At 46.1% G+C, this 10,666-nt stretch overlaps 1 protein-coding gene across 5 annotated transcripts in view; it reads right to left on the bottom strand.

Moving 5' to 3' along the window:
* MX2 (MX dynamin like GTPase 2) overlaps positions 1-10,666 on the bottom strand; it is a 49,916-nt gene that overhangs the window by 11,504 nt on the left and 27,746 nt on the right. For all 5 annotated transcript variants that reach the window (XM_017880218.1, XM_017880222.1, XM_017880221.1 and 2 more), the window contains exons 7-10: positions 6,515-6,713; positions 4,645-4,723; positions 1,988-2,110; positions 1,698-1,839 (exon numbers count right to left, since the gene is read on the bottom strand). In XM_017880218.1, coding sequence (XP_017735707.1) covers positions 1,698-1,839; positions 1,988-2,110; positions 4,645-4,723; positions 6,515-6,713 — 543 coding nt within the window. The remainder of the gene's footprint in view (positions 1-1,697; positions 1,840-1,987; positions 2,111-4,644; positions 4,724-6,514; positions 6,714-10,666) is intronic.

The raw sequence follows: 10,666 nt of genomic DNA, 5'->3' as shown, positions 1-10,666 counted from the left end.
AAAAAAAAAAAAAAAAAAAAAAAAAAAGTGTTCAGGGGCTGGGAGCGGTGGCTCATGCCTGTAATCCCAGCCCTTTGGGAGGTGGAAGAGGGCAGATCACCTGAGGTCAGGAGTTCGAGACCAGCCTGGTCAACGTGGTGAAACCCCATCTCTACTAAAAGTATAAAAACCAGCTGGGCGTGGTGGCACGCAACTGTAATCACAGCTACTTGGAAGGCTGAGGCAGGAGAATTACTTGAACCTGGGAGGCTGAGGTTGCAGTAAGCTGAGATCACACCACTGCACTCCAGCCTGGGCAACAAGAGTGAAACTCCGTCTCAAAATAAATAAATAAATAAATAAAGTGTTTGGCAGCTCTCCCCTTGCTCTCTCTCCTGCCACCTTGTAAAGAAAGTGCTTGCTTCTCCTTTGCTTTCTGCTATAATTGTAAGTTTTCTGAGGCCTCCCCAGCCATGTGGAACTGTGAGTCCATTAAACCTCCTTTCTTTATAAATTGTCCAGTCTTAGGTAGTTTTTTATAGCAGTGTGAAAATGAACACACACACACATGCCCTACTGGCACCTGGGCTGGAGCACATGGGAAATGAAACTTTGCCAGGTGAAGCCAGCAGGCTCTTGTCAAACCAGGGATCTCCCTGGTCTTGAATTAGGGGCAAAGAGAAGGAGGATTGGGATGAGTGGAATTGTTTGGGTGACCTGAGCACATTTTAGCACTTAAAAAACTGCTACTTCATCTAGTCTTTACTTATTGTTGAAACCAGATCATCACACCCTAGACCTTCCAGAGGGGGAGATGGTAAACGATTTCATGTAGACTCCCCCCTCCCACGGTCCCCTGGCACCCACGCTGAGCTCTGTCTTAATACCACCAAAATAAATAAGTATCCCAGGTCACTTTTTCTACCAGGCTGAGGTTTAGCTGCTACTAACGAAGGCTTCGTGTCTGGTGTGTCCACAACAGGCACCATGGCCAGCCAGCAGTTGTGCACTCAACTCAGTGGCTGGAGAGCCTTCATGTGGGGCTGGCCCCCAGAGTCATCTGGACCTCTGCTTTGGGCACAGGCTTCCCTCCAGGCACTCAGAATAGCGGCCCTGAGGTACCCTGGGCTGCTCTGCGAATTCCTCAGATGGGCATGGAATACCATTTAGCCTCAAAACTAAGAAGCAAGGCCAGGCACAGTGGCTGACATCTATAATCCCAGCACTTTGGGAGGCTGAGGCAGGTGGATTGCTTGAGCCCACGAGTTCAAGAGCAGCCTGAGCAATGGTGGTGAAAACCTGTCTCTACCAAAAAGTACAAAAATTATCTGGGTATGGTGGTTCACACCTGTGGTCCCAACTACTCGGGAGGCTGAGGTGGGAGGATCACGTGAACCCGGGAGGTTGAGGCTGCAGTGAGCCATGATTGCGCCACTACACTGCAGCCTAGGCAACAGAGGGAGACCCTGTCTCAACAAAACAAAACAAAACCAAGATGCAAGAGGACGTCAGAGGCAGTGGAATTGCCCTGTGTTGAGTTGCTGAGGTCAGTGCCCCATATTTCTAGGTCTTGGTCCTTGAGGGACAGTTGCTGATTACCAAGCGTTCCAGGGTCTTGGATGGGCGTGTTCTGCTCTGGGCACACTTATGTGCTGGACATAGCCTCCAGTCTAGGTAAATACCACCCTGTTTTGCGGGCAGCCCTGCCCAGAACTTACCTTTTTGGGTATTAGTTGTAAGTATGACTACCCAGTTTTTAAAATCCTCTCTGATTTTGTTGTATAAACGGGTCTCATTCTCCCTTACAACTTCTTCTCCTTCTACTAACTTTTCGATGTCCTGATTAAACATCTTGATTTTCTGAAAATGATATAAAGTCAACAGTCTGTGCTGAAATCATATGAAAGAACTGGGACCGGCGTTGCAAGATGTCCACCCACATGCCTCATCTCATGGGTGAGGAGGGGGAAGGACGCAGTGTCACGTGGAGGCCCGCGGAAATCCTCACCTCAATCAGAAAGAACATCTTGTCGGCCTCCTGGCTGGGGATGTCAGCCCCGCAACGTCGCAGCTCCTCGGTCGCCTTCTGGTGGCTCTCCCTTATTTGTTCTTCTAACAATGGGAGCGATTTCTAAACAAAACAATTGCAAACAATCAAACTACGGTTTAAGAGATTGGCCAACATATTTCTTTGGTATATGGGTAGGAACCCTTTAAAGCATGCAGGAAGATCTGGAATTTTTGTTATTTTGTGAATCCCAGTGAGATGGAAACTGGCCAAGGAGCCCAAAGAGAGTTTTGCATGCAACAGGCACGTCCCACAGCTTGGATGGCTTGGCTCGGAATTTTGCATTCTGCTGTGCAATTGGAGTGGTGAGGAATCGGGTGGTGGACAGTTTTTACTTTTGTTTTGTGGTGGTTGTTTGATTTGGCTTGGTGCCTTGTAATTCCAGAATAAGAACACTTGAATATAATGTGCAATGTCTTAGTAAAATGGGATTTTTGGTGACAATGTGAGTGTTATAAACTGATAAATACTGTGTCTTGGGGTTGGCAACACACTCCACACCTCATTTAATCCCCACACTGTCGTATGCTGCCAGTTTTTTTGTCAGAGAAGTAACTCAGGCTCAGAGAGTCCAATTACTTGCTATCTTCACAGACCTAGTGAGTAGCAGTGGCCATTCGCACCCTGCCTACCAACTCCCCAACCCTGCTCGTAAACACTGCAGGTGAAGACACCTTGGGGAGCAGTGACCCCAGGTCCTGCCCTGGTGGACGAGGATGCTACAGCCCCTGGGCAGGGGGAGCTCTCTGGGACTTGGAGGTGGTTTGTGGGTTAGCATGCCAAGGCAAGACAGGTGATGCCCAGAAACTGATAAGGTCTCCTAGGCTCTTTTTTGGGAGATAGTTTTTATCTGTAGGCAAAGTGTATTACCTTCTGATATTTCAAATTGTCATTGTTTTAATTCAGTCGATTTAACATTTAAAAATTAATTTAAAATATTATAAATTTTAAATTAAAATATTTGTGTTGAAAAAAGTTATAAAATACAACATTTTATGTTTGCAAAACCAGATGTTTTCTCAATTAGACACGGATATAGCTTGCAGGCAACTGTGGTAGTGAATTCCCAACTGGGGAATCAGTGGATTTCTTCAAACGGTGTGTGTTCCAGAAAGTGGAAGCGTAGAATGGCAAAATCCGAGCGGTGGGCTACTTCTGAAGTCAGGGGAAACTCTGGGTCTGGGACCCAGAGGAATCTAAGATTTTTTTTTTTTTGTTTTTTTTTTTTTTTTTTTTTTTTTTTTTTATTTTTTTTTGAGACAGAGCCTCACTCTGTCGCCCAGGCTGGAGTGCAATGGCGTGATCTCAGATCACTGCAACCTCCCCCTTCTGGGTTCAAGCCATTCTCCTGCCTCAGCCTCCCGAGTAGCTGGGACTACAGGTGCACAACAGCACGCTGACTAATTTTTGTATTTTTAGTAGAGACGGGGTTTCACCATGTTGGCCAGGCTGGCCTCGAACTCCTGACCTCAGGTGACCCACCCGCCTCAGCCTCCCCAATTGCTGGGATTACATATGTAAGCCACCGTGCCCGGTGTGCCCAGCAGAATCTAAATTGTAACAAACATTCCAGGTAATTCTTGTGTGCCTTAAAGTTGGAGAACCACTGGCTCCTTCCAACCAAATTTTCTTTGAGTATGTGCTTCCTGGCTCAAGTAAGTCATTGCTTTTGTTTAATACACAATTTAGCATGGGCCAAGTCCTAGGATCTGGAATAATCTTTGCTCAAAGGGTAAACTTCAATCTTCCCATGTTGCTTGGCCTCATTTGTGAAGGTTTAGGCAAGCACTAAAAATATTCAATTTCTCAATAACCACCAGACCAAAGTTTTTCTATAATTGATGATGTCATGAGGCCCTTGTTTGTAGTTGTCTGCTTTTGAGAATCCATAAAAATGGATTTATTTCTTACAAACCAATTATTTCTTAGAAGTTTGAGGCTAGAAGAATTTTTTTTTTTTTTTTAAGACAGAATTTCGCTCTTGTTGCCCAGGCTGGAGTGCAATGGCACGATCTCGGCTCACTGCAACCTCCACCTTCCGGGTTCAAGTGATTCTCCTGCCTCAGCCTCCTGAGTAGCTGGGATTACAGGCATGTGCCGCCATGCCCAGCTAATTTTGTATTTTTAGTAGAGATGGAGTTTCTCCATGTTGGTCAGGCTGGTCTTGAACTCCCGACCTCAGGTGATCCACCGGCCTCAGCCTCCCAAAGTGCTGGGATTACAGGCATGAGCCACCATGTCTGGCAATAAAAAATTTTTTTTACCAGGAAGTATTAACAACATTGAAAAAAGAGAACTTGCTCGCTCAGTGGTCAGTCCTTTTTATATTGCTCAACTGGTATTACAGTTTGTTGCCTTCTCTTCCCCCTCCCCACCTCTGTTGACCAATTCAATCCTTTGTTTTAACACTATGTACTTGTTGCTTCCCCAGTTTGGAAGTTCTTCCTGTGAGCCTATGACGGTGAGTGAGACAGTTTTCAGAGGGTACTTGTTTGCTTGTTTGGACAGAACAGTGGGGCATCTTAGCCAATTCCAGAGCAAGAGAGTGACTTGGGCATGCTGTATTGATCACTTGTCACCCAGCCCATGTGGCTCACTTGGATGTGCGTGATGAGTTCAGCGGTAAGTCTTTCTGCCAGTCGGGGAACCGTGGCTGATCCCTCCTCCAGGAGAACTCTGAAATGAGACAGACACTCATGCATTCAGGAAGGACTTGTGTACCATCTTGCTAGCATCGGGCTTTGTATGCGGTAGGTGAGCCCAGCTCCCTGGGGCAACACGTGCCATCAGAAAAGCCAGGTGGTGCATGAGCAAGACACTTGCCACCAGCCTGTACCCAAGCAAGTGTGGGCCAGGAAGCTTCCTTCCCTTCTCCCTTTCTATCATCCCCACAAACCCATGAGGTAGGTCATCTTAGCTACAGGAAAACAAACCCAGCCTCATAGAGATTAACTGAGTTGCCCAGATTAGTATTTTATTTCTCATCACAAAAGTACGGTGCTTACTAAGTGCCGGGCACCAATCTAAGGGCTTTATAAATATTAACACATTTAGTCATTTAACAACCCACTTTAGAGCAAGAAAGACTGAGACACAGAAAGGTTAAGCAGCTTGCTGCATTTGCTTGCTGCAGCCACACAGCAGGCAGTGTGGCTGCAGCGTGTTTGCCAATAGCAGGAATTTAGGATGAAGCACACAGGATTATCCCCTAGCACTGCAGGTGCCTCTCACTGCAAGGGCCAGCTCTCAGCAAGTAGGCACTCAAGGATTTCAGATTTCCCAAAGACCTTGAGAAGCGGTTCGCAAAGGGAGGTCCCTGGACTGGCAACATTAGTCTCAACCAGGAGGAACCTGTTAGAAGCAGAAAGTCTTGGGCCCCTCCCCAGACCTCAGGGCAGGGCAGAGCTAGCGCTATTTTAAGGAACTCTCCAGAGAGTCTGCTGCTTACTCAGTATGGAGAACCGTGGGCCTGATTATTTTGAAATCTCCCAGCTAGGGGAGGAGAGTTTTCTTCTCCTCATGTCCTCTAGTGCTATTGAAAACAGTATGTTTAATCCACTCAGAGCAGGAGCAGAGAGGAAGAAAGAAGGAACCGGGTGGTATTTACTGAGTGCTGGCTGCTGGCGCTCAAGACCTTTGTGTGTGTCGTGTTATTTAATCCTAATCACATCTTGGAGAAGATGGGAAAGACAAAATTCAGAGAAGGTGGCCCGTATTGTAAGATCACATAGTTAGCAAGCAGCAGACCTGCTCCGCCCAAATTCACTGTTTTCCCATTAGCTCTCCTTCAAGCAGGAGTGACCTGTGTGCTATTCGATCATTCAGGAATAACAAGTTCCAGAATGAAGGGGAAAAGAGCTCCATTCAATGGGGGAAATCCCAGCGTCCTACAAACTACAGCGTCTCTATAGGATAATTTCTATTTAATAAAACCAGTTATTATTAAATTTCTATGTAATAAAAACAAGTGATGTGCTGGCGAATGACTGTGGGCACTGGAGGCTCTGAAAACGTGGAGACTTCCATAGAGCAGGTTTTCCTGTGTGCCGCTTACAGTGGTAAACATGGGTTTTCTTTAAGTTAGGAGCTCTGTGTTCAGTCCTGCTCCCATTCACTGTTGGACCTCATTATTCTTATCTATGAAAATGGGGGAAACGTCACCTGCCTTATGTATCTCTTAATAAAAGGACTCAAATCAGAAAGCAAGTGAAAACATTTTGGAAAACCAAAGTGTTCTATGCTTTACGTCATGATACATTCCAGTTTTTAATCAGCACCATCATTAGAATCTAAAAAACAATAATGTGTCTAAATAAGCCAAGAAATTTAATACCAAAATAAGGTGAGGCTAGGTTATACTACTTTGTGTAATTTGTGCATATACTTTGGTCATCATCCAGGCCAACTCTGGCAGACGGGCTGGCTTTTCATGGAGACTAATTCCAGGGCTTTCCTGAAGAGTCTCACCTGAAACATGGATGTGTTTGGAAGAATGTAATCTCTTTCTTGGTTGCCTCTGCCAAACTCAGTCTGTTCATGATCTCCTGCTGGCCCCGGCACTTCACGATCATGTAGCCCTTCTTGAGGGGGTATGTGAGGTTTCGTACCACATTAATGATGCTTTTCTCGGTGCCCTTGTCCATTAGATCTGGTTTGGTCAGGATCCCTGTGAGATGGTTAAAGAAGGGAAATGAAAAGGTCATTGATCCCCTCAAATAGATTTGACTCCTACTGGGCTATGGGCTCCTTTTTTGGCCAGCAAGGTCTTCTGCAGTCTTGATCCTCCAGTGCCTCATTCCCTCCTCATTCTCTCATCGCCCCTCTTCTTTGCATTTCTTTTGGCTCTGTATCTCACCCTCTCACTCAGTTCATTCGTCCTGGATAGTTGACTTAACAAATAGTTCTTGGATGCCTACTGGGTGCCCAGCACTAAGGCAGCACACATGGTTAGAATGAACTGGCTCCATGCACCATGTTTCCAAGAACGCCTCATTCCCTACTGAGGGGAGTCCCCCTCTAGTGTCTCCTGAACGGACTCTCTGGGCTCCTTCTTGTGGGTACCGCCTCTGATCTCCTCCTCCCCATTTTCCTCTCCCCCTCCTCTGTCCCCACTCCTTCCTGCTTACACTGGATTGAAAACTTTGAATTCCAAGTGCTTTTTTTTGTGTTTATGTTGCTTGAGTGTCAAATAGCCACTGCATTTCTTGTTTGTGTGTGTTGAAAAGCCCCTTCCTTCCCTCCTTCCCTCCCTCCCTCCCTCCTTCCCTCCCTTCCTTCCTTCCTTCTTTCTTCCTTCTTTCCTTCCTGTCTTTCTGACAGAGTCTTGCTCTGTCACCCAGGCTGGAGTGCAGTGGCTCGCTGCAACCTCCACCTCCCTGGTTCAAGCAATTCCCCTGCCTCAGCCTCCTGAGTAGCTGGGACCACAAGCGTGTGCCACCACGCCCAGCTAATTTTTGTATTTTTAGTAGAGATGAGGTTTCACCATGTTGGCCAGGCTGGTCTTAAACTCCTGACCTCATGATCCACCCACCTCAGCCTCCCAAAGTGCTGGGATTACAGGCATGAGCCACCGTGCCTGGCCTTATTTTCTGCTATTTTGTCCTTCGTTTTAATTTGTGGGTAAGTCTGGCTATCTGGTCTACTATTCCTGAACCTCTCTCTCCAGATAAATTAATCTAGTAATATACAAGAAATAAAGAAGAGTGGATATTGATAAGGGCTACACAGAGAGTTAAATAAAGTGATGTGCTAGCAAATGACTGTGGGCAGAGATGCATGGCGCAGTCTCAGGTTGGGTGGACAGGGAGGGCCTCTCTCAGAAGGCAACATTTGGACTGAGATCTGAATGAAGGAAGGAGTCAGCCTAGTGGGGATGGAGAAGGAGCACTCCAGACCCTGGGTGAGAGGGAGCAGGGATGGCAGAGCCATACTGAACCGTCATGAGCAAGGCAGAGAGCGTGGGAACTGAGATCAGAGAGGCAGGCACCTGGGGCTCTGCTTTCTAAATAAAGGAGTCTGGGGTTCATATGCATATGAAACAGCAGCAGGAGAGAATGTAAACAGGGAAGGGCATGACTTGATTGACATGTTTGAAGGCCAGTGGAGAGGGCACTGCCGTGGGCAAGGTGAGTGCTAGAACAGCAGGAGAATGTTTGAGCAGTACAGGCAGGAGACCATGGTGGCTTGGTTCAGGCAGTGACAGTGGGGATGGAGAGGAGTGGATGGATTTGGCACCCGTTTTGGAGGCAGAGTCACCAGGACTTCAGATACATTGGACTTGGAGGCAAGGGGAGGGAGGACTCAAATGGGACTCTTTGATTTGGCTTTAGAACTGGGTGGGTGGATGGGTTCTGTGAATGAGGTGGGGAAGCCTTGGGGAGGAGGAGAATCAGGATGGAGTATGAAACCAAGAGTTCTGTTTTGGTCATGTTTAACTGGAGACATCGGCCAGACAGCCAAATGGAGTTGTCCAGTTAAGCAAGGTCAAGGTTATAGATACAGATTTGGGAATCACTGGCATGTAGATGGGATTACAAACCACAGCCAGATAAGATCACTGAATGTGATGATGTGTTGATAGAAGGAGAGCCCAAACCAAGTTTTCCATACTTAGAGGCCTGAGAATTGAAGAGCCATGAAAACAAGGAGTCTAAGAATGTGACTTCTAGCTGGCCAGTGATGGAAGCGACCTGAGAGAGAGAATGGTGAAGGAAGGAGGGAGGTTCAGGAAGGAGGGAGTGGGCAACTGGGGTGACTGCTGCTGAGAAAGGAAAGGCGAGGACAGAGATGTGACCATGTGCTCCTCAGTGCAGAGGGTGTGGGTGACCTCGACAGAAGCAGTCTCTGTCCCAAGAGGGGACAGGAGCTCGGCTGAAGCTGAGGGAGTAGACAGCATCCATCTAGCAATGGATGGGTGGGGAACCAGCTTAGTGAGGGCCTGAAAGTATTGACCCACTGTTCTTTTTGAAACTTGATATTCTCTAAGCCACTGTTATCTTATCATCAAATTTGCTCTATTCTCATCCTTTGGGAGTATTGTGTAGATAGTCATTCAATTTTCTTTTTTCTTTTCTTTTCTTTTCTTTTTTTGAGACAGAGTCTTGCTCTTTCACCAGGCTGGAGTGCAGTGGCGTGATCTGGGCTCACTGCAACCTCCGTCTCTCAGGTTCAAGTGATTCTCGTGCCTCAGCCTCCCGAGTAGCTGGGATTACAGGCGTGCGCCACCACGACTGGCTAATTTTTTGTATTTTTAGTAGAGATGGGGTTTCACTGTGTTGGCCAGGGTGGTCTCAAACTCCTGACCTCAGTTGATCCGCCCGCCTTGGCCCCCCAAAGTGCTGGGATTACAGACATGAGCCACCGCTCCCGGCCTCAATTTCCTTTTTAAAAGAATTGTAAAATACATGTAACTCAAGTCTGCAAGGGAATAATTCAACTAATAAAAATAGGATGTTCCCCCCTACTCTGTCTTTAGCTACCCTGTGTTTTTTTTTTTAAAAATGTTCTTTAAAAAATCGTAATAAAATGTACATAGAGTGAATTTTCCTATTTAGCCAGTTTATAGTTAGGTATAATTAAGTACATTTACATTGTTGTGTAACCATCACCACCGTCCATCTCCAGAACTTTTCCATCTTCCCAAACTGAAGCTCTTCACCCATTAAACAACAATTTCCCACTTCCCCTCCCTCCAGTCTTGGGCAACCACCATTCTACTTTGTCTGTATGAGTCTGACTACTCTAGGGACCTCAAATAAGGTAGAATCATCCTGTGATTGTTCTTTACTTAGTGGAATTTCACTTAGCATAATGTCCTTGAAGTTCACTCATGTTGTTGTGTGTTTCAGAATTTCCCTCCTTTTTAAGGCTAAATAATACTGGTTTACGTATATGCCACGCTTTATTGATCCATTCATCCCTCTGTAAACACTTGGGTTGCTCCCACCTTTGGGCTGTTGTGAACAATGCTGCTATGAACATGAGTCTCTTTCTCTTTTAAGCCTAGCACACTTTTCTCTATTTCTATGCTCGAGCTAGAATGCACAGAAAATTTGCATTTCTGTGGGATGGAGCTGGAGGCCATTATCCTTAGTAAACTAACCCAGGAACAGAAAACCAAATGCCACAAGTTCTCACTTATAAGTGGGCGCTAAATGATGAGAACACATGAACACGCAGAGGGGGGCAACAGACACTAGGGCGTGTCAGAAGGTGGAGGAGGGAGAGGATCAGGAAAAATAACTAATGGGTACTAGGCTTAATACCTGGGTGATGAAATCATCTGTACAACAAACTCCCATAACACATGTTTCCCTGTGTAACAAACCTGCACATCCTGCACATGTACCCCTGAACCTAAAACAAAAGTTGACAATAAAATAAAATACCCCAACTTAAAAAAAAAAAAAGAAAACGTGCATTTATTTTACAATATAGTTTTAGGCTATACTAAGAGCAGATCGTGTATATCCCATGACTATAGTGATGACTGAATTTATAATCATAACAGCTGGCTGGGGGCTGTGTTTCACACCTGTAATCCCAGCACTTTGGGAGGCTGAGGCAGGTGGATCACCTGAGATTGGGAATTTGACACCTGCCTGGCCAAGACAGTGAAAC

Source organism: Rhinopithecus bieti, unplaced genomic scaffold, assembly GCF_001698545.2.
Source record: "Rhinopithecus bieti isolate Rb0 unplaced genomic scaffold, ASM169854v2 scaffold_11744, whole genome shotgun sequence".
Lineage (NCBI taxonomy): Eukaryota > Metazoa > Chordata > Mammalia > Primates > Cercopithecidae > Rhinopithecus > Rhinopithecus bieti.
The sequence above is the reverse complement of the archived record's forward strand: the minus strand, read 5'-3'. Positions and strand labels throughout refer to the sequence as shown.